Source organism: Clavelina lepadiformis, chromosome 2 (genome assembly GCF_947623445.1).
Source record: "Clavelina lepadiformis chromosome 2, kaClaLepa1.1, whole genome shotgun sequence".
NCBI classification, from domain to species: Eukaryota; Metazoa; Chordata; class Ascidiacea; order Aplousobranchia; family Clavelinidae; genus Clavelina; species Clavelina lepadiformis.
In genome coordinates this window covers 1,605,915-1,627,456 of record NC_135241.1, presented here as the reverse complement: position 1 = coordinate 1,627,456, position 21,542 = coordinate 1,605,915, and the positions used below count along the sequence as shown (strand labels likewise).

Here is a 21,542-nt window from a genome sequence, read left to right as displayed (position 1 = left end):
CATTTGTTGGACTTTGTTTTGTTGTACCTTTTAGTTCTTCTGAAAAGATGATTATAACAAGGCTTTATCTTGCGATCGATTGGATAAGGCAGGGTGCGTCAACGCTTATACCCGCATCATTTTTGCTATCAAAATGATACATTTATGACGCATTGATGTGTTTGTTTCGTTGCACAATTTATCAGTTGCAATACTTAACAAGCATTTTGGCAACTTATATGCTCGATAAATTAGCTATTGAACAAAAATAGAATTATTCCATTAAAAAAATGAAAATATTACATGCGTTTAAACTACAATTTAAGTACGAACTAAAATGGTTTTGTGGTCAGTTACTCATAAACTTTAACTTGGTGTTGTGGTTGATTTCGTATTAGGCATTGTATGTGGGTATTGTCTATTGTCTCATTGTGTTGTGACTTCACGTCAGGCTTGTTGTTTTGTCATTTCTTGCAAACGACGGCCATTAAATGTGCTTTCCAAGTCACGCTGTCTGCCGTCATTCGATGTTTTACGTTTTCATAATACATCTTTTAATAAATTGTTATTGTTTTGATTTTTAGAATAAATCTCATACAGACATACTGTCTACATCATACTCTCCATGCATCATACTGCATACATTGTATATCTTGCACTTGTCCAAAATGTAATAATATGACGGAGCAGAGTTTAATGGTTTTAAAATTATTGTTCACGTTTATGCAATCGGCGCTTAAGGAAATAACCGTATAAAGTTTTTTGGAAAAACTAAAACCAACATGACATAAATGACAAAACGGACGCCAAAATATATTTTAGTCAAATCATGAAGAAATCCATAAAAAACTTTTTCCTTTCGTCGTGTTTGGCCTTACTTCAAGTTACGTGATTTGTTGCAAGACAGCTGCTGGTATATAAGATAAAGGTTTTTATATTCAACCCAAGTAAAAGTTAAGAATACTCCACAGCAAGCCATGAATTTGATGCACCTGAGTAACTTTCCACAACAACATAAAAACTTTTAAAAATGATTTTTTTGTAAATATTCTAGCAATGCGAGGCATCGAACTGAATACAATTCTGGATAATCAGAGAAGTGTTGAAATTAAAGTTGATCTATTTAAGAGTTTGCAGATTTTTAAGAACATATTCAAAGAAATGAGAGTATAAGTTAAATATAAAATAGCATAAAAGAGATAAATTTTCAAAGCACAATGACGCAGGGAAATAAAGTTATATTTAGAGATTTTACAGCGACAGAGACACTAAAAACGAGGTAAGTTGATCAAACTATGCAAAATGTTTCAGGTGAATCAACCAATATATGGTCATGGTCACGTTAATTAAGACGTTGTTGTATTTAACATTGTGACTGTAAAGTTTAAACTGACATAAGATCTAGCCATATTGATAGCTACGTATGGTCTACAAGCTGCAGGTTTAATTGAAAAGAACTTTTCAGCAAAAATACAAAGGGCGCGGAAATTATCCCCCCTCAAAACCTAACGTGGACCAACAACTGGAACACGTTTTGTTCGTTCGAGACTGACCAAGTCTGTGCAGATATTCCACTCAATCAATGCCCTACCTGCAGGTAGGTGGTGGGTTGTAGGTTAAAATAATTCATCGTTAAAAATACGACTGACTTGGTGTAAGAATTAATGTTTTGGCATTTTGTAAATTTTAATTTAAATTGCAATTTTCTTCTACATAAATGCTTCTTAAAATAGACTTGAAAGAAGACAGAATAAAATAAAAATAGCTTATTGCGTCACAATGACAAGACGCGCTTTTGTTCTTGCAGACATTACTCGTTTTGGTTATTTTTTACTTTGATCTTTCTTCTGGCGGTCTGGATTCTTTTGGCGAATTCCTTCGTCATTGCTTACATCATCAAAAGAAAAAGATCGCTTCGAACCAGCCTGGACCTGCTTAAGGGATCACTTGCGGTCACTGACCTTCTTACAGGTACCTTTTTAAAAATAATAAGCCAACAACAACAAAGTAGTTATCTTTACTGAGAATTGAATTCTAGACCTCCAGCATGATACAAGACACGACAGATAGTATTTGTGATGACGAATTATTAAAACGTGACGACACACAATGAAAAAAAATTGAAATATGTTTTTATTTCAATGAATTTATGAATCTTTGTCTTTATGCAGGGTTCTTATTGTTTACCACCGCATTGCCCAACATTGCTTGGACAACACGATTAACCTCAAGACAGTTGTACGTCGAAACCCGCAAGTTGGCAGACACTCCAGTTGCCATCGTCTCCGCCACTCTTTACTTGCTTTTTATATATTCAACTCTCTACCATCTTGTCCTCATGAGCTACAACCGCTTTGCTGCCATCAAGTGGCCATTGGCGCCTCAAACAGTCAAGAAGACAAAGATCAATTTGTTGCTTTTGTGGCTTCTCGCCTTGGCGGCTGCCTCCTATCCAGGTATATAGCTGGAGTTTTGGTCATAGCATTCCAAAACGTAAACTTAAAACTTGATCAAACTGTGGAAATTGTCACCAGTAAACTTGTATTCCTTACAGCCTGGTTTCCTGAATCCTTCCATTTTCACTACATGTATTTCACATTTCTCTTTCTGCCAAACATTTCTTTACACACCAGTGTTGAATTGGGTCAAGCTGTTGGTCTCTTCATTTTACTCGCTTTGCCATATTTGGCCATGGTGATTATGCAAGCTTGTTAGAAGACAAAATTGTAGCCTATGTCTTGAAATAGTTAAGTACAGGTCCAATTTGAACAGAGACATCTTGTTAATCAACCGGTTTTATTTTGTGTTTAAGAGTGGTATTACATCTGCGACGGCGATACTCATACTGCGAGCCAACCAAAAAGCCCGACAACATTTGAGCGAATCTTCCCGAGCCCAAGAGCAGATAATACGAAGAGAGAAAGCAGTTCTAAGAACAGTGACGATCATGAAGCTCGGATTCACTCTCACTCAAGGTAAGATTTTGTGACAAAGTTCGTAAACCAACAAAAAATATTGGCAATCTTGTAAACTTGTTATTTCTTCCCAAGTTTTCAAACAATACATAAATATTTTCTTTCAGTGCCAACCATAATAGTCCTCGGACTAAGTTTTGATGGAATTGTTCATCCAATTGCATTTATCTTCATGTCCTACTGTGCGCTATGTAACAGGTGAGTTTTAGTCTTTATATTCAAGTTAGGAGTTATTTACAAGACAGATATTAAACTCGTAAATAATCTTTCTTTTTCAGTGCAATCAACGTCCTGATATATCGGGCCAATGACCAAGATTTTAAGAATTTTTTGACAGAAGTTTTTGAGAAGCCTTTTAGAAGGAGATTAACCATGAGATCATCAAGCCCATCCAATACCAGAGTTACGCCAGTTGTTTAAAGTTCTTTCAGTTAACAAAAACAAGTTTTTCTTAAAACAAACTTGTTTTAAAATTTGTTTATTTTAGTACAGTTTTTTAATGTTTGTATTCTTTGGTTTCATATTTTCTCGCATGTAGTGGTAAACTTAAATTAAGTATATGTGTACATTTGCTTTTTTATAAAACATTTTTAAAGTTTATGTTTGTAAAAATTATTTGTTTGCAGTATTTTTCTGCATGTTCAGCTCGTTTCCTTTTGTTAATGCAATCGGCTCTTAAGGAAATAACCATATAAAGTACTTTAGAAAACTAAAACCAAAATGACATAAATGACAAAACGGACGCCAAAATATAACTGAGTCAATTCATGAAGAAATACATGAAAAACTTTTCCTTTCGTCGTGTTTGGTCTCACTTCAACTTACGTGATATGTTGCAAGATAGCTGCTGGTATATAAGATAAAGGCTTTCATATCCAGCCCAGTTTAAAGTTAAGAGTACTCAACAGCATGAACTGAATACCATTCAGTGGGAATGTTGAATTTGAAGTTGATCAATTTAAATTGTAGAAATTGCATCTTGCAGACTTTTAAGACTTACTCAAAGAAATGAAAATATAAAACAAACATAAAATAACATAAAAGAGAGATAAGTTTTCAAAGCACAATGACGCAGGGAAATGAAGTTATATTTAGAGATTTTACAGCGACAGAGATACTAAACACGAGGTAAGTTGATCAAACTATGCAAAATGTTTCAGGTGAATCAACCAATATATGGTCATGATCACGTTAATTAAGGCGTTGTTGTATTTAACATTGTGAATGTAAAGTCTAAACTGACATAAGATCAAGCCATATTGATAGCTACGTATGGTCTACGAGTTGCAGATTTAATTGAAAAGCATTTTTCAGCAGAAATATAAACGGCACGGAAATAGTTGCTCATCAAAACCAAAATTGGACCAACAAATGGAACTCGTTTTGTTCGCACGAGACTGACCAAGTCTGTGCAGATATTCCACTCAATCAATGCCCTACCTGCAGGTAGGTGATGGGTTGTAGGTTGGTGGGTGGCGAGTCGAAGTAATTGATTGTTAAAAATGCGACTGACTTTGTGTAAGAGTTAATATTTGGACATTCTGTAAATTTTACTTTAAAATGCAAATTTCTTCTACATAAATGCTTCTTAAAATAGACTTGAAAGAAGACAAAATAAAATAAAAATAGCTTATTGTGTCACAATGACAAGGCGCGCTTTTGTTCTTGCAGACATTACTCGTTTTGGTTATTTTTTACTTTGATCTTTCTTCTGGCGGTCTGGATTCTTTTGGCGAATTCCTTTGTCATTGCTTACATCATCAAAAGAAAAAGATCGCTTCGAACCAGCCTGGACCTGCTTAAGGGGTCACTTGCGGTCACTGACCTTCTTACAGGTACCATTATAAAAATAATAAGCCAACAACAACAAAGCAGTTATCTTCACCGAGAATTGTACTCAAGACCTCCAGCATGATACAAGACACGACAAATAGTATTTGTGATGACGAATTATTAAAATGTGACGACACAAAGTGAAAAAAACTTTGAATTATGTTTTTATTTCAATAAATTTATGAATATTTGACTCTATGCAGGAATCTTATTGTTCACCACCGCATTGCCCAACATTGCTTGGACAACACCATTAACCTCAAGACAGTTGTACGTTGAAACCCGCAAGTTGGCAGACACTCGAGTTGCCATCGTCTCTGCCACTCTTTACTTGCTTCTTATATATTCAACCCTCTATCATCTTGTCCTCATGAGCTACAACCGCTTTGCTGCCATCAAGTGGCCATTGGCGTCTCAAACAGTCAAGAGGACAAGAATCAATTTGTTGCTTTTGTGGCTTCTTGCCTTGGCGGCTGCCTCCTATCCAGGTAGCTGTGGTTATGTTTATGGTTTCGTAAATTTTTTCGGGAGTTTGCAAATCTGATTAAACTTTAGAAATATTTTATTGAATACTATTCCTTACAGCCTGGTTTCCTGGATTCTTCCATTTTTATTACACGTATTTCACATTTCTCTTTCTGCCAAACATTTTAATACACTCCAGCGTCGAGTTGGGTCAAGCTGTTGGTTTCTTCCTTTTGATTGTTTTGCCATATTTGGCCATGGTGATTATGCAAGTTTTTTAAGATGAAAGAGAAGTAATTCTTTAGAAGTGTAAGTCCAATTCCAACAGAGACATCTTATTATTCAACGAGTTTGATTTTATTTTTTCAGATGGTTATTTTGTCTGCGACGGCGATTCTCATACTTCGAGGCAACAGAAAAGCCCGAGAACAATTGAGCGAATCTTCCCGGGTCCAAGAGCAGATTATAAGAAGAGAGAAAACAGTTCTAACAACTCTGGCGACGATGAAGATCGGATTCACAATCACTCATGGTAAGCATTGGTGAAGAAGTTCAGAAAACAGTTAAAATTGCAGGAAACTTTTGAAAATTGCCATTTATTTTCCAGCTTATCTTCAATATTGTCAAAAAATATATCGTTATTTTCAGTGCCAACCATAATAGTCCTCGGATTAAGTTTTATTGGAATCAGTCATCCAATAGCACTTATCTTCATGTCCTACTGTGCCCTTTGCAACAGGTGAGTTACAGTATTTACAGCCAAAGTAGGATTATTTAGAACTTAAGCTTACTGCACGATTCCAAATAAAGAATTACGTTTTTTCTTTAGTGCAATCAACGTCTTGATATATCGGGCCAAGGACCAAGATTTCAAGGATTTTGTGACAAACGTTTTAGGGAGGAACTTCAGATGGAGATCAACCATGAGATCACCCAATCCATCCAATAACAGGGTTACGTCAGCTGTGTGAAAGTTTCTGTAGTTAACAAAAATAGAGTTTTTGTTAATACAAATTTTTTTTTTAAATTGTTTATTTTGGAACAGTTTTTAAATGTTTGTAGGCTATGCTGTCACCTTTTCTAGTATTGAATTCTAAACTTATATGAAGAATATGTGTATACATCTGCGTTTTTTCAAATTTTTTTAAAGTTTATGTTTGTAAGTGTGGCAAGATTATACTTGCACGATTGATTGTTTCTTGCTTTCACATGTGTCTTCTCACATTTTGTTTATTTTGTTAGTGTTACTTTTGTTATACCACGCTGATTTCCTTCGCCCACTTTGTTATTTAATTTTGTTTAACGCCTCAGTAATTCGATATGTTTGAATTAACCATTAGGTGTCTTTTTCCGATTGACCTGATTGACCTGTATTTATTAGTATTATTTACCAGATTCGACTTGTTTGGGTGCAGCAGGAGGACCTGTCTTAGTTTGGTTGCTTCGGTCTGCTGTTGCCGTTTTTATTATATTTTATAAATTCATTTTTCAACTCCGTTTATGACTTTAAGCCCCGATCGGAGATGAGTTTTCAATTTCTCGTGAGAATACAATCCAGCTGCATTGCACAACGATCTTTGGTTTTGAGTTGGCCGTGAAAGCGGTAGAAAATGTACCCAGCAGAAGAAAATCTGTAACATAACAATTGTTTGTTTACTTGTCTGTTTAGCTCGTTTCGTTGTAGTTTTTCACTGATATTATGTGATGTAGAAAATACAAAACAAGTTTGAATCAACAAAATAGACCAACAGCGTTTGAAGCTTAAAAAGTTGCCTCACGTCATGCAATGATAAAAAAATTTAAAGTAGAGGACAATGTTAGGGTACAATGACCAAATTAGGCAACAAACTCAATGAAAATTGGAAAAATCCCTTTTTTAGAATTATTACCTCATTTGTCATTGTTGATCCGAACATAGGCTTTGGCTTTAAATGGTGAGATCCAACATTGTGCGAAGTAAACCTTTTACGAACCCAGTGGCGAGTTTCTGCATTTTCTATTATTTTGTTTATTGCATTTGAATGTCTTCGTGATATTTTTCTTTAAAAATATTTCTTCCCAATTAATTTCCCCAGAAAGTTGTCTGCCAATTTACAAGTCTGCTAGTTATCGAGCTAGCAGACATTGTGTGCCAACCTAGATTGTGTCGCCTTGTGTTGTCAATGGAGTTGGTCCGTACTTGAGGCTAACGAAAAGCATTTCCTTTGGTTGGTCAAGTATAGTTTTCGTGATCGATTTCGATTAAGTATGACGTCATAATTAAAAACAGACAGCGCATTTACGGAAAAATTCAAAAACTTTTCATGCATTGTACCAATTCACAAATCGTATGGTTTGAGAAGTGGTTGAAAACAACATAGATTTTATTTGGGGAATTAATTGCAAAGTCTTAAACCAAGTCTATGGAAACTGGCGTTTTCATTTTTTACTACGCATGTAATTACGAGTTGCTAAAGCTTTGTAGAAAATAATCAAACCTCCTGATGCGATGACGCATTTGTTTGCCTTTATGGCGTCACACAAAACCACAAAAACAAATGTTATTGGTTAAAAAAAATCTTTCAAGCGTGACGGCGCTTAAACTCGAAAAAAATCACTCTAAATCTAAAGTTTCCATAAAAAAATTCATAATGAGACATAAATTCTTAGTTTCGGTAGCTAGAGAGGAAAATATTCAATAAATCTCGTCAAGAAGTTTCGCTTAAGGTTCAATAACATCCGGTTCATTAGTTGCTTAGACGTTCAAGGGAAAATTGTTGTGATTGGATAGTCACTGGAAAGCGCAAAGTCAACTAATTCAGAATTTTCAGTCTACTGCGGTTTACTTGTGCTTGACGTCAGCAAATACTTCAGTTTGAGATAGCGGTGATATCAAATTGGGCCCCCATCAAAGCAATCCTAAATACGCTAGTGAGCCCACCCGGTATAAAAAAGGCTCCACCATTGCTGGTGGAATCACATCCGTTCCTGCCTGGTCGGTTGCTCTTTTACAGTGAAATTCCCTATCGAACAAAGCAGGTTTGAATCTTTGATTTGAAGCAGAAATCTTCTGTCTCGGTGACTGCCACAAACAAGGCTTATGTAGGCTACAGGTGACAGCTGAGGCGTAAGAATGATTGATAAGAAAAGCGTACAAATTGATGAATGCACATCACACGCACAAATCAGACAAAAGTTAATAAAACGCTTAAGGAAGCTTCATGTGAAGTTGCGTGAAGTTTGTTCGACCTGAAACTCCGTCAGCCGGTCACGCTTGAAAGATGTTTCAAGCTCTGGTGTTCATTATCTGTTATTCTGTGACGTCATACCAAACAAATTATTCCATCATAACAGGAGGATGGTTGATTATCTTTTTTAATATTATGACTTGTATACCGATGTGGAGTTCTTTACCGGTGCCCTAGTTACTAACACAATTACCAGATTACCAGTTGGCAGTTACTGTTTATAACTCAGTTACCAGTTACTACTTGTTATTCTAGTTTTAAAATGCAAACATTTTTTTTAAAATTTACCTGATACTACACAATGTTAGCTATGATAAAAGGACTATTACGAATACTTTTCTAAACCGCGTCCATATCATCATTATACAGTATGAGAATCATTTTTCCTGCCGCAAGGTGTCGCCATCGGGCAATCAAACCAAGAAATCAATATTTTGCAAAGATTCACCTTAACCACTAAGGATGATACAACTACAGTTTAAATATTTAGCAAAATTCTATGTATTTTCCTTAATTTTCAGCTGCAATAAATAGCTTAAAATTGCTTTTCTCAGACACAGCAACCGGTTGACAAATGCAATGACACAGCAAATGTGAAATAGCGAAATTCACAGCAGGTAGTTTGTAAAACACTGACAGCAGCACATCGTAGTTCAGTATTGAAGATTTGGTAGAATGAAGAACAGGTACAAAGTGAAGAGCTCGGGTGAAATAGTTTTTTTTTTCATTTGAGAATTGAAATTTAATTTGAGAAAGTAAAATACGTTTTAAGTTTAATTGACTGTTATTAATGTGTGGTAAGAATATTGCACCAAATCATGGAACAGTGAATGAAAGAACTTGCACACATAAAGATCACAACATACTTCTCGCACCCGGACAAAATCAAGCAAACCGGTAAAGATCACAAAATATGTCGCATAATATGATTTAAATCATGTTAAGATGTCTATGCTTTCACTTATGTGATTACGTCAGACAACCACGGGGGATCCATTCTGTTTATGAAAGGAAGATCTTATGGTTCGTTTAGATTTCTCCGAGACTTGTTTCATGAACTTCTGAAACTCTTGGTCTCTGGCTCTGTATATCAGGACGTTGATGGCGCTGAAAGATAAAAAGTAAGATCAATGGCATTGGAAGAAAATTGTAATTTTAATTTACTAATTTTACATGTGGTTAAAGCACGTAATCATCAAAATGACCAACTCACCTGTTGCACAGAGCACTATACGTCATGAATATGTAAGCAATTGAATGTCCATGACCGGTATATGTTAGGGCGAGTACTATTAGGCCTGGAACTGCAAAAAAATATATTTAGAAAGATATCAATGATGAAGAATTTGACAAGAACTTTAACTGCCGGGGAAAGTTACACACGTCTGCTAGCCCTAAAAAAATAATCTTAACGGTTAACTTACGCAAAGTAACTGTGAACCCGAGTTCCATAATAGCCAGGGTCTTGTAAGCTGCTTTTTCTCTGTGAATTATCTGGTTTCGAACCCGGATCGATTCGCTCAAATGTTCTCGAGCGTTTCGGTTGGCGCGTCGTATCAATATCGCCGTCGCTATTGTGAAGCTGGTCTGCAAAGGAAAAGCATAAATTTACCAAGAGCCACCTGAAATCCTTACAGATTTGCTTCATTGAACGAATCTTATGTTAAACGTTATCGCATTTAAAGTTTCTCTGCATTATAGCTTATATACATACCATGACCAAATATGGAAGCGCAATGATCATAAAAAGCCCAAACGCTTGAAGAAGTTGGTTCGGTGATTTTATGGTGATGTTTGGCAGATAGAGGAAAGTAAAATACATGTAATAAAAGTGGAAGGAGCCGGTAAACCAGGCTGTAAAAGAAAGAAAACATTGACACATTGATGACTAAAATTTCTTTTCTAGAACCACGAGGCGTCTTTCCTGTAAAGTTTCCGGATTTTGTTTTTTCCATACACGATGCATTGGAGATTTTTGAAAATTTCTTTAAACGACATATCATGCTTTTGCAGCGAAAAGGTCCCATTTTAGCAACGAAAAGGGTCGTTTTTCACCTGGATAGGAAGCAGCGACGATCGCAAGAATCCACAAAACCATCAATTTTCTCTTCAACTTCTTGGGTTTGTTTTGAGGCGATGGCCACTTGATGGCGGCAAAACGGTTATAACTCATCAGCACGAGGTGGTATAGGGTGGACGTGAGCACAAGCATGAAGTAAGATGAACCTAAGATGGCGACAATTGTTTCCGCCCTCTTGCGAGTCTCGAAATATAATTCCTCCGACGTGACTTGGGTCGTCCAAACGATGTTAGGCAACGCGACACACACTAATAAGACTCCTGCAATGACGAATTGAACTTTCAAAACGAAACATTATCACCTCAAGTAACCTGGGTTTATTGTTGACCTTGTACCTGTGAGAAGGTCGGTGACCGCAAGTGACCCCTTTAGATACTTCAAACTCGTTCTATGCTCCCTCTTTCCGTTGATGACGAAAGCGATGACGAAGGAGTTGGAGCAAAGAATCCAGATTGCAAGAAAACCAATTAAAGCGAAGAAGATCCAAAATGAGTATTGGCTGTAAAAAAGTCATTTTTTACGGTCGGTCATCATTTATGATTGACGTAAAATCATATCGTCAAATTATTAAATCCAAATTACAGTAAATTCACAACCTGTTGAATTTACACAATCCACACACACAATTTTAAATCCACCATGTTTTTGTATGAAAAATCAACTACGTATATACTGTAGTTGTCATATAAACAGCGATTATGCTTCAAAATCAACTTCAACGCACCACCCACCTGCATGTAGGACATTGATTGAGTGGAATATCTGCACAAACTTGGTCAGTCTCGTACGAACAAAACGTGTTCCATTTGTTGGTCCACTTTTGGTTTTGGAGGGGGATAATTTCTGTGCTGTTTGCCACTACGCTGCAAAGTCCAAAATTATGACGCATAAATCAAAGCAACCACCGCCGGACTATGACGCGATAATAGAGTTTGTAAACGTACTTCAAGCTTGTACGTCATAGAGCGCATGTACAGCGACTTCAAGAATATTCCATAGACATCGTAAACTGACTCACCTGTCGTTGTTTACCGGATCCGTGGCAGGAATTTCAGCAAAATTAATTTTCCCAACGTTGTCCATCAGCATTTATTATGTGTTCTTAGCACACTTGTTGCCGAGCAAAGTCTTAAAAATCTGAAAACTGAAAACAGACGCGTGGGGTCAGCGAACTTTTCCCGAAAACACGTTGGTGTCGTTCAACAGGGCGTTAAAATGTCTACCATATGGTGGCTAAACAGTTGTGAACATTACAAATTGTATTTTGCTATGAAAATAGTATTTGATTGTAACATATAGCCACAGTTTTTACTTCCTGCTTATAAAGATGTTTCAATATTTGTCAAATGCTTTCAATGAACCGCCGTGTACTCAGTTGACCTAACGTCGCTGATGACGTAAGACACGTGATAAAACGCATCTCATTTGGTAGCAGCTGTCAATCAACGGTGACCCTATTTCCGTTAAATCTCTGATAGCATCCGTTTCTATAACGTCAACTGAGTGGTTGTTTTGCTCTGGAATATTTCATGCGTAATATATCACGTAATTTTAACTCGAAACAACACGTGTGTTTATTTCCGTGCTGTGTGTGACAAAGTCCGCACTTTACGCTCGATTGCTACTGTTTTATGGATGGGTAAAAGTACCGGAATTATTTCTGCCTTTTGATTGACGCAGTTTCATAGTTTTCTTGCCGGTGATTCCCCTAAAACGCCCTTATCTCATGCATTGACCTTTCCAAAATTAATTTCTGAATAACCTTTGAAATGAGAAAATACGGAACTTCTATTTTTACAGCAAAGCGATTGTTTCATATTATGCCACTTCTATTTTCATTAACATTTCATAAAAGTAAGGAAGGGTTTTCTTAAGGAAGTAACGGAAGGAAAATCTTTGGGTTTTATGATTCACCGATCGTGTTGCATTTAGGCCACAAAAGCTTATTCTCATCAAAATTAATTAAATTGATATCACCGCCATCTCAAGCTGAAGTATTTGTTGACGTCAAGCACAAGTAAACCGCAGTAGACTGACAATTCTGAATTAGTTGACTTTGCGCGCTTTCCAGTGACTAACCAACCACAACAATTTTCCCTTCAACTTATGAACCGGATGATATTAAACTAGAAGCGAAACATCTTGAGCCTCATCTTCAACCAACTTTACATCTAAAACTTTTCCTGTTTAGCTCCCACGTGTAAGGAAGTATATCCCCCTCCACACACACACACACACACACACACACACACACACACACACACACACACACACACACACACACACACACACACACACACGCACACACCTTGCTTCCGTATGGAGTCGGCGTTTGTCGGAAATTTCTTTAAATGAAACTTCACGTGAGGCTGAGTGATTTTTGTTTTCGAGTTCAAGCGCCGTTACGCTTGAAAGACTTTTTAAAGCACTAAGGTTTGTTTTTTGATTTTCTGTGACGTCATAAAAACAAACAACTGGGTCATCGCACGAGGAGGGTTTGATTTTTTTCTACAAAGTTTTAGCAACTCATAATTACACGCACAGTGAAGGAATAGAACAGGGGTGGGCAAACTTGTTCAATGAAAGAGTCACTTGCGGAAAACTATAAACACCAGCGAGCCGCAAAATCAGTAATGATTGTCAATTTGGTTATTATATGATTAGTAGTCATTTTGGGATATTACTTTTCAGCTAGAAGGACCATAAAAAACATGTCGGCGAGGCGTACTTTGACCACCTTTGCCATTGAGTATAGAATCTATACCTGAAAACGATGTGGGATTCTATGTCTAGTGTTACGTCATAAACGAAATGCTGGCCTAAATAAAGAAAAAAATAGACAGAAACGTTCATAATCAGTACTCTTGGTAACCTTTACAATTTTTTTGGAATTTTACTATTCGACTAGAAGAGCCACAAAAAACATGCCGGCGAGCGGCAGTTTGCCCACCCCTGGAATAGAACAAAACGCCACTTTCGTCGCTTGTTATTGGTGTAAGTTCTTCCATCTTGTTCCAAGAACAACCTACATCTCGCTTTCTGCCGCTTTTCAAACTACGATTTCTGAATTGGCGCAACGCATTTCGCGCTTTTCTATATACGCATTCACTTCCCTTTCAATTATGACGTTATAATCAATCGAAACCGACTTTGAAAGCTGCACCCGCCACCACCGAAGAAATGTTTCGTGTTTTCCGAAAGTAGAGATTACGAAAACATTGAACGACCAACCTACAAATATTTCTTCATTTTCAACAAAACAAGATTAATGATCCATCATAATGTTTATCACGTGATGAAAGCTATAGGAGAAAATCACAAACTATTCAATCAACTCTCTTTCATCGAATCCATTGGAACTTTATCAGGTTTAACACAATCACTTGATTTGAATGGGATTTTTCCTTTCAATAGAAAGTTAAGCTTGAGTAGAAAGTTGTATATTAAAATAGCCGTGAATAACATTCAACGCAATGTTTACTTTGATACACTATTTCAGGATCAAATTGACACTCCAGGGTATTTTAGCGATCAACAAAACTCCCCATATCAATAAACGACAACTTTTTGCTAAAGAATCTGCAACCTGACTTGCTGTTTGTGAGAGCGGATTTGATTGATTCTCATTTCTCTTAAACCTTCGTTGTATATTTTGTGCCATAGGAAAAGAAACCAACAAACGACTTTCTGTGCAAATGCGACGGCGACGGTATTAAACGTAATTGATGCGTCGTTTCTAAAGTTGAATTTCGCTCGTTTTTTTCTTTGTAACTGAATGAAATTTCGACAGAAGCAAATTAGTGGCTGTTGTGGTAATCGTTAGTTTCTTATATATCCCAGTTCTTCTGCCAAAAACAAATAAACCCACAACACGGTGCGTTGTTTTCACCTTTGAGTCAATATTGTGATCATTTTGCTCGTAAAATGTCGCCGCTCAACAAAGCGATATATGCTACCTAATAAAATTCCTCAGCGCTAACTATATGGGTAATAAAGCACATTTGTAATTAAGAAGCGGAACGTAATATTTCAAACAAGTCTGATACCTCATAAGTTTGTAAAAATTGAATTACTTATCTCGGTCTACTGAAGACAATCTATAGTCAACAGGAAACAAAGATACACTGATGCAAATAAAATCAATAAACAAATTCAAAGAAATAAGAAGACAACATGTATAATATTTATAAAAAACCATAAAATACATAAAAAACAATAAATGAGCAAAAAATATAAATACTTAAATGAATACCAAATTAAATACGTTTCATGGTAAATTGGTGCAAGCGAAATGTATTCAAATTGAGCGAAAAAGTTTTCAAACAACTGATGTAATTCTGGTGTTGGATGGGACAGATGATCTGAAAGTTAGTCTTCGCCTAAAAGTTTTCCCCAACACTTTTGCAACAAACTTTTTGAATTCTTGGTCTCTGGCCCTGTATATCAGGACGTTGATGGCGCTGAAGGAAAAAAATGGTTATTTAATTTTGAGAAAAACTAATTTCCGCTTCAATTGTTATTAAACTTGCTTCGTCTAAATTCTATACAACTCACCTGTTACATAGCGCACAGTAGATCATGAAAATAAACGCGATCGAATTGCTGAACCCCGCATAAGTCAGGCCGAGAACTATTATAGTGGGCACTGTGAAAAGAGTTGAAAGTTAGATAAGTTTTTAGAGTAAACTAAAAAGGTCAAAAGAAAAGTAAAAAAGTGGACAAAATACAGATTTACAAGATTTCAGTGATTTCAGTTATTTGCAGTTTTGTGAATTCTTTAAACGAGTCTTACCTTGAGTGAGAGTGAATCCGAGCTTCATGATCGCCAGCGTTGTTAGAACTGCTTTCTCTCTTCGTATTAACTGCTCTTGGACTCGGAAAGATTCGCTCAAATGTTCTCGAGCGTTTTGGTTGGCTCGTCGTATCAGTATCGCCGTTGCTATTGTAATTACATTCTGAATAAATAAGAACGAAACTTGTTAATTAATAAAGTTAACAACGAATTGAGCTGTTATTTGAAAAGAATATCTCTTTCGTCTTAATAGAAACTGGCTTGGATATAATTACCATGGCCAAATATGGCAAAAGAATCAAAATGAAGAGACCAACAGCTTTACTCAAATCGACACCGGAATGTAAAGAAATGTTTGGCAGAAAGAGAAATGTGAAATACATGTAGTAAAAATGGAAGGATTCAGGAAACCAGGCTGTAAGGAATACAAGTTTACTGATGACAAATTCTACATTTTGATCAAGTTTTAAGTTTACATTTGGGAAAGCTATGAATAAAACTCCAGCTATATACCTGGATAGGAGGCAGCCGCCAAGGCGAGAAGCCACAAAACTAACAAATTGATTCTTGTCCTCTTGACTGTTTGAGGCGCCAATGGCCACTTGATGGCAGCAAAGCGGTTGTAGCTCATGAGGACAAGATGATAAAGAGTTGAGGATATGAGAAGCAAGTAAAGAGTGGCAGAGACGATGGCAACTGGAGTGTCTGCCAACTTGCGGGTTTCGACGTACAACTGTCTTGAGGTTAATCGTGTTGTCCAAGCAATGTTGGGCAATGCGGTGGTGAGCAATAAGATCCCTGCATAGAGACAAAGATTCATAAATTTATTGAAATAAAGACATATTTCAAACTTTTTTCATTTTGTGTCGTCACATTTTAATAATTCGTCATCACAAATACTATCTGTCGTGTCTTGTATCATGCTGGAAGTCTAGAATTCAATTCTCAGTAAAGATAACTGCTTTGTTGTTGTTGGCTTATTAATTATTTTTATAATGGTACCTGTAAGAAGGTCAGTGACCGCAAGTGACCCTTTAAGCAAGTCCAGGCTGGTTCGAAGCGATCTTTTTCTTTTGATGATGTAAGCAATGACAAAGGAATTCGCCAAAAGAATCCAGACCGCCAGAAGAAAGATCAAAGTAAAAAATAACCAAAACGAGTAATGTCTGCAAGAATAGAAATGGGTCTTGTCATTGTGACGCAATAAGCTATTTTTATTTTCTTTTGTCTTCTTTTCTCTCAAATCTATCTCAAAAAACATTTATGTAGAAAAAAATTACGTTAAGTAAAATTTGGACTCAGACATAAAGTCAGTATTAATTTAATTACTTCAACCAAACCTTCACCTGCATGTAGAACATTGATTGAGTGGAATATCTGCACAGACTTGGTCAGTCTCGTACGAACAAAACGTGTTCCATTTGTTGGTCCACGTTTGGTTTTGTTGAGCACTTATTTCCGTGACGTTTGTATGTCCACTGAAAAATACTTTTTCGTTAAACCAGCGGCTTGCGCTAATGGTGGGCAATATTATACGTTTTAACCTAACGTTTTTGTACAGTCACAATGCGAAAAGCAACAAGATGTTGATAATGTGAAAATGACCATATATTGGTTGATACGCGAAAAACATTTTGTATAGTTCGATCAACTTACCTCGAGTTTAGTGTCTTTGTCGAAGTAAAAACATTAAAATTGACGTCATTCCTTTGCGTCATTGTGCTTTGAAAATGTATCTCTCTTTTGCTATTTGAGGTTTGTCTTAAACTCTCGTATTTGTTTTATCAATTTTCTAAAAGTCTAGAAGTAACAGAAACGTTTATACACTAACCAACTTCTGCTCAAATGGTTTCTCTGCTTATGTATATGTATGGAGCTTCCGTACCTTGCACTAAATTAAAAAACATACAAAATAGTGTTTTGATAAGAGCTTAGCAAGTTGTTGTTTTTTTGCTGATAATTGTTCAAATGCAACTATTGCTTGACGTCCTGGTTATCTCAGCTACTTCCTTAAAGTTGGCTGGAAATGAACATCTTCGTCTTGTCTTATATACTGGTAGCCATCTTGCAACATACCACGTAACTTGAAGTAAGACCGAAACCTTTAAAAGTGGAAGTATTTTTTAAGCATTTTTTCATGATTTGACTCAATTTTATTTTTGCGTCCGTTTTATCGTTTACGCAATTTTTGTTTTAAGTTTCCCCAAACAAACTTTAAACCGTTATTTCCGTATAAAGACGGGTTGCAACAGCTTGCAAAACAATATTTTGAAGCATTATGCCCTCCGCTTGATAAAGTATAAGACAAGTGCTAATTATAAAATTGATCTATTTCAGCTTTAAGTCTAAGAATTTTAAAGGATAGACTAAAGAAACTGCTAAAAGACAACAGACAACGTGAGACAACAGCACTTTAAAGGGCTTTGTTATTGATAGATGATATAACAATACTAACTATGACATGAGTTCGGAAAAACATTGAGTCAAATAATGAAGCTCACATACAGTATTATGTAACGCGAATGCAACGAAATACAACGCGATACACAATCGACGATATGGCACAAAGTTGCTTTTTCAAAGCGGCAAAGGAGCCAGAAAAATGTGTTACACTAGGGAGGGGGAGTGTTAGAACCTTCAGTTATGTATAAAAAATGCAATCACATATATACAATAACCAGAGACACTCGGAAAACAAGCAAAACTTCGAAAATTCACAAATATAGAAACAAGATGTAACTAAATGCATTTTCACAGCATTAAAGTGGGTTTGCGGTGGCCGTTTTCAGCAAAGCAATTAATAATGACATCTTTTGAACTGATGTTGTGGTTCAAGCAAGGCTGTGAACCCCTCAAACTCTTTTCACCCGATTCGGTTATTTGTCAACTTTATTTCAGATGCAATGAATACAACAGGGCAATATAAAATAATGTAGGGGTGCCCACAACGCTTCTTGGTTGGGGTAACTAAACAATAGATGCTTAAAAAGTAACTTATAAATCATTGTCCCATTTAGCTTAATAGGTTGGGCACTGCACACTTGTTTAAGTATAAATATTGCATTTATACTTGCACTAAATAAATGTAACGAAAGAAGCGTTGAGCAATAAAATTCAGATTTTGTTTGATACAAGTTAAATCCATTACGATGAACTGATTGGACCCAGTAAGACTCAGAAAATATTTCTATAATAACCGGTGATATTTTGGATGGGCGATCGACTCCCTCCCTGCTGGAGCCAACCCCCAGAATTCAAGTTGAAATATCTTGCTATTTTTTAAAGACTTGTTGATCCGGTTCTTTGGTAGAAAGATGGCCTGAAAGTCAACTTTGACCTGGTTTTCACCCGTTTCAAGAAACTAAGGAAATCTTTGTCCCTTGCCCGGTAGATCAAGACGTTGATAGCGCTACATGAAACAACTTATAAAGTGGAGCTTGTTTAATAAGTCCATGGTTGGATAAATATTAATTAGCCTGCGTCAACTGGTAAGTCAGAACTTATACAAGTTAAAGGGGCGTCTACCCCATGTGTGAAATATAATCGTTTCTATGATTTTGTTAGAGTGTTACGTGCATATAGTTAACCAGAAACTGACGTATTAATGCTGTTAATAATTCACAAGTTCTAACGTTTATGAGGATTGCTAATCACACAGTTCAGTTCCGGCAGTTGTCTGCACCCGGTAGATAACGCTTTCAACTGACCTGTTGCAGAGGGCACAATAGGTCATAAACAAAAAAGCAATGGAGTGACCGTTTTTCGTGTAAGCCAATGCAAGCACGATCAAAGATGGCACTATTAAAAACAAAAGCTTTAATATTCTCTGCGTTAATGGGAAAAAGTAAATGCTGTAAAATCTGGCCAACCAAGGCCATGCTTCGAAAGTGTGACGCATCATAATTAAAAACTTTGCTTAAACCTGACTTACGCAAAGTGAGTGTAAACCCGAGTTCCATAATAGCCAGGGTCTTGTAAGCTGCTTTTTCTCTTTGAATTATCTGGTTTCGAACCCGGATCGATTCGCTCAATTGTTCTCGAGCGTTTCGGTTGGCGCGTCGTATCAATATCGCTGTCGCTATTGTGAAGCTGGTCTGCATAAAAAACAGTATAAATTTACAACTTTTACAATTATCACAAAACAGAACGAGCCTGTTTTTTGTAGCTTTGCGCATTTTTGTATCGGTTTTAAACACAGTAAGCATTCTCTTATAAAGTTTGTGTGTCTACTGTATACATTGACATACAGACCATGATCAAATATGGGACAGCCATAATTGTGAAAAGTCCAAAAGCCTGGTAAAGTTGATATCGGGACCTTATTGTGATGTTGGGCAGATAGATGAAAGTGTAGTAGATGTAGTAGAAGTGAAATGATCCGGGAAACCAGGCTGGAAATATTTAAAGACATGAAAAACTTTCTATAACTAAGTCCATTTCAAATCAGTCAAATTTCGGGCATTTGAAAATAAGGTTTGGCGAAAACATTTTAACAACTTACCAGGGTAAGAGGCCGCCAGAATGGCAAAAATCCACAAAACCAACAATTTCTTCCCCAAATTTTTAGGCTTTGTTTGCGGCGACGGCCAGAAGATGGCGGCAAAGCGGTTGTAACTCATCAGTAGGAGGTGATAAAGAGTTGAAGTCAAGAGAAGCATAAAGCATGATGCTGCTATAACTGCGACTGGTGTATCTGCTGCTTTCCTGGTCTTGAAATATACTTCTCTTGATGTGAGTTTGGTCGTCCATACAATATTAGGCAAAGTTCCACAAACCAACATCACTCCTATAAAAATGCGGAAACAAAATTATAAACAATTAACGAAACTGATTCGCTTCCAAAGTGACTATTTTAACAACAATGGTCGACTCAACATGATAGAAACTGAAGAGTATAAATTGACAGCTAAATATAAAAGCCGTAAATAAATGCGGGAGGAAGGCTGGTTTGGTTTCGATTTTCTTCGTCAATCATTCAGTTCCTTATACAGCTGAATAACAATTGCTGACAAAATGGTGACGCACGTGATTTCAATAACTTTCTATTATGAAACCTGCTTCCTTGCATTCATAAGCTTCAGCGATTTATTTTAAGTCAGTTTCGAATCACTTTACTATTTCCAAATATCTAAACGGTCATCAGTTGCCATGACGTCATCATGAGAAGAAAAAAGCTTTCAGAAAATGTAGCATCGCAAAAAAGAATGTCGCGACACAGAAGGTGTGTCTCCGTTTACTTTGACCTTGTACCTGTAAGTAGGTCAGTGACCGCAAGTGACCCCTTGAGATACTCTAAACTCGTTCTTCGTCCTCCTTTTCCATTGATGACGTAGAGGATGACGAAAGAATTTACAAAAAGGATCCAAGTGGCAAGAAGAAAAATCAAAGTGAAAAATAACCAAAAGGAAAACCGGCTGAAAAAGAATAAAATAAAACCGGTAAAACGTAAAATCATCTGTCATTCCAGTGCGAAATTCAAGTTCTTTCATACAACTATGTCTATAAAGGTCAAACCAACCAATAAGCCAACACACGAACAAACCTGCATGTAGGGCATTGATTGAGTGGAATATCTGCGCAGACTTGGTCAGTCTCGTACGAACAAAACGTGTTCCATTTGTTGGTCCACGTTTGGTTTTGGTGGGGAATAGTGTCTGTGCTGTTTGTCATTCTGGAAAAACAACCATGCGTTTAGTTTAGCAGCAGGTCTACGGGAAAGTATATTGTTGGTGATATATGGATATTTTGGACCTGGATAAAATGTTAAATTCGGGTTCATTGTTTAGTTTCAGAAATTGTGCAAAACATTCCTTTCAATATTTGTTTTTTGGTACCAAATTCTCACGGCAAAAAGAATTCAAAAAATGTGTTTGCTATAAATTAAATTAACTTCCATATACAGTATAGTGTAATAAATTTCGTAACCAAGAATAATTTTGTTATCTCTTTCAATACACTTTGATGATTAATTATCGGCTTGTCTTGCCTTATACTGCCATGGTTTATGTGAACGTGGCTGCATGTACTGGCCACGCCTTGTGCATTCTTTCCCCATTCGCTGTTATTCAATTTTTATTTCACACATTATGCATGACGTAGGTTATCTCACAATCCAAGGATTTCAATTTAAACTCTATAATTGATATAACTTAAAAATTGTTTTGCTTTTAAATGCTGCGATGTCTTGAGTA

The 21,542-nt window shown here is 36.5% G+C and overlaps 4 protein-coding genes across 9 annotated transcripts; 1 reads left to right on the top strand and 3 right to left on the bottom strand.

The window, feature by feature from the left end:
* Window positions 1–1,097: 1,097 nt before the first annotated feature.
* Window positions 1,098–7,010, top strand: LOC143447281 (uncharacterized). 6 transcript variants are annotated; one of them, XR_013114061.1, is made up of 8 exons: window positions 1,098–1,258; window positions 1,445–1,576; window positions 1,787–1,950; window positions 2,151–2,435; window positions 5,373–5,512; window positions 5,622–5,784; window positions 5,860–5,991; window positions 6,082–6,220. XR_013114061.1 is itself a non-coding variant. In XM_076947302.1 (8 exons), exons 1-8 carry the CDS (start codon window positions 1,197–1,199, stop codon window positions 6,221–6,223), a joined length of 1,179 nt encoding a protein of 392 aa, XP_076803417.1. In that variant the 5' UTR covers window positions 1,098–1,196; the 3' UTR covers window positions 6,224–7,007. The 6 variants fall into 6 exon arrangements, 5 of the variants coding, with proteins under 5 accessions (XP_076803417.1, XP_076803416.1, XP_076803419.1 ...); XM_076947302.1 differs by having other exon boundaries at window positions 5,901–5,991; window positions 6,082–7,007; XM_076947301.1 differs by lacking the exons at window positions 5,373–5,512; window positions 5,622–5,784; window positions 5,860–5,991; window positions 6,082–6,220 and adding exons at window positions 2,534–2,673; window positions 2,792–2,954; window positions 3,062–3,152; window positions 3,233–4,022.
* Window positions 7,011–8,970: 1,960 nt separating this feature from the next.
* On the bottom strand, window positions 8,971–13,898 carry LOC143445941 (uncharacterized). Its single transcript, XM_076945356.1, has 8 exons — window positions 11,578–13,898; window positions 11,291–11,422; window positions 10,895–11,058; window positions 10,535–10,819; window positions 10,194–10,333; window positions 9,904–10,066; window positions 9,693–9,783; window positions 8,971–9,586 (listed from the first exon to the last, which is right to left on the bottom strand). Exons 1-8 carry the CDS (start codon window positions 11,646–11,648, stop codon window positions 9,454–9,456), a joined length of 1,179 nt encoding a protein of 392 aa, XP_076801471.1. The 5' UTR covers window positions 11,649–13,898; the 3' UTR covers window positions 8,971–9,453.
* A 688-nt stretch (window positions 13,899–14,586) lies between these two features.
* Window positions 14,587–18,408, bottom strand: LOC143445942 (uncharacterized). The gene is made up of 8 exons (XM_076945357.1): window positions 17,008–18,408; window positions 16,698–16,829; window positions 16,354–16,517; window positions 15,865–16,149; window positions 15,627–15,766; window positions 15,352–15,514; window positions 15,114–15,204; window positions 14,587–15,019 (listed from the first exon to the last, which is right to left on the bottom strand). The coding sequence occupies exons 1-8, from the start codon at window positions 17,067–17,069 to the stop codon at window positions 14,878–14,880; spliced, it is 1,179 nt and encodes a 392-aa protein (XP_076801472.1). The 5' UTR covers window positions 17,070–18,408; the 3' UTR covers window positions 14,587–14,877.
* A 148-nt stretch (window positions 18,409–18,556) lies between these two features.
* On the bottom strand, window positions 18,557–20,799 carry LOC143445943 (uncharacterized). Its single transcript, XM_076945358.1, has 6 exons — window positions 20,602–20,799; window positions 19,853–20,137; window positions 19,603–19,742; window positions 19,283–19,445; window positions 19,059–19,149; window positions 18,557–18,760 (listed from the first exon to the last, which is right to left on the bottom strand). Exons 2-6 carry the CDS (start codon window positions 20,130–20,132, stop codon window positions 18,631–18,633), a joined length of 804 nt encoding a protein of 267 aa, XP_076801473.1. The 5' UTR covers window positions 20,133–20,137; window positions 20,602–20,799; the 3' UTR covers window positions 18,557–18,630.
* Between the last annotated feature and the right edge of the window lie 743 nt (window positions 20,800–21,542).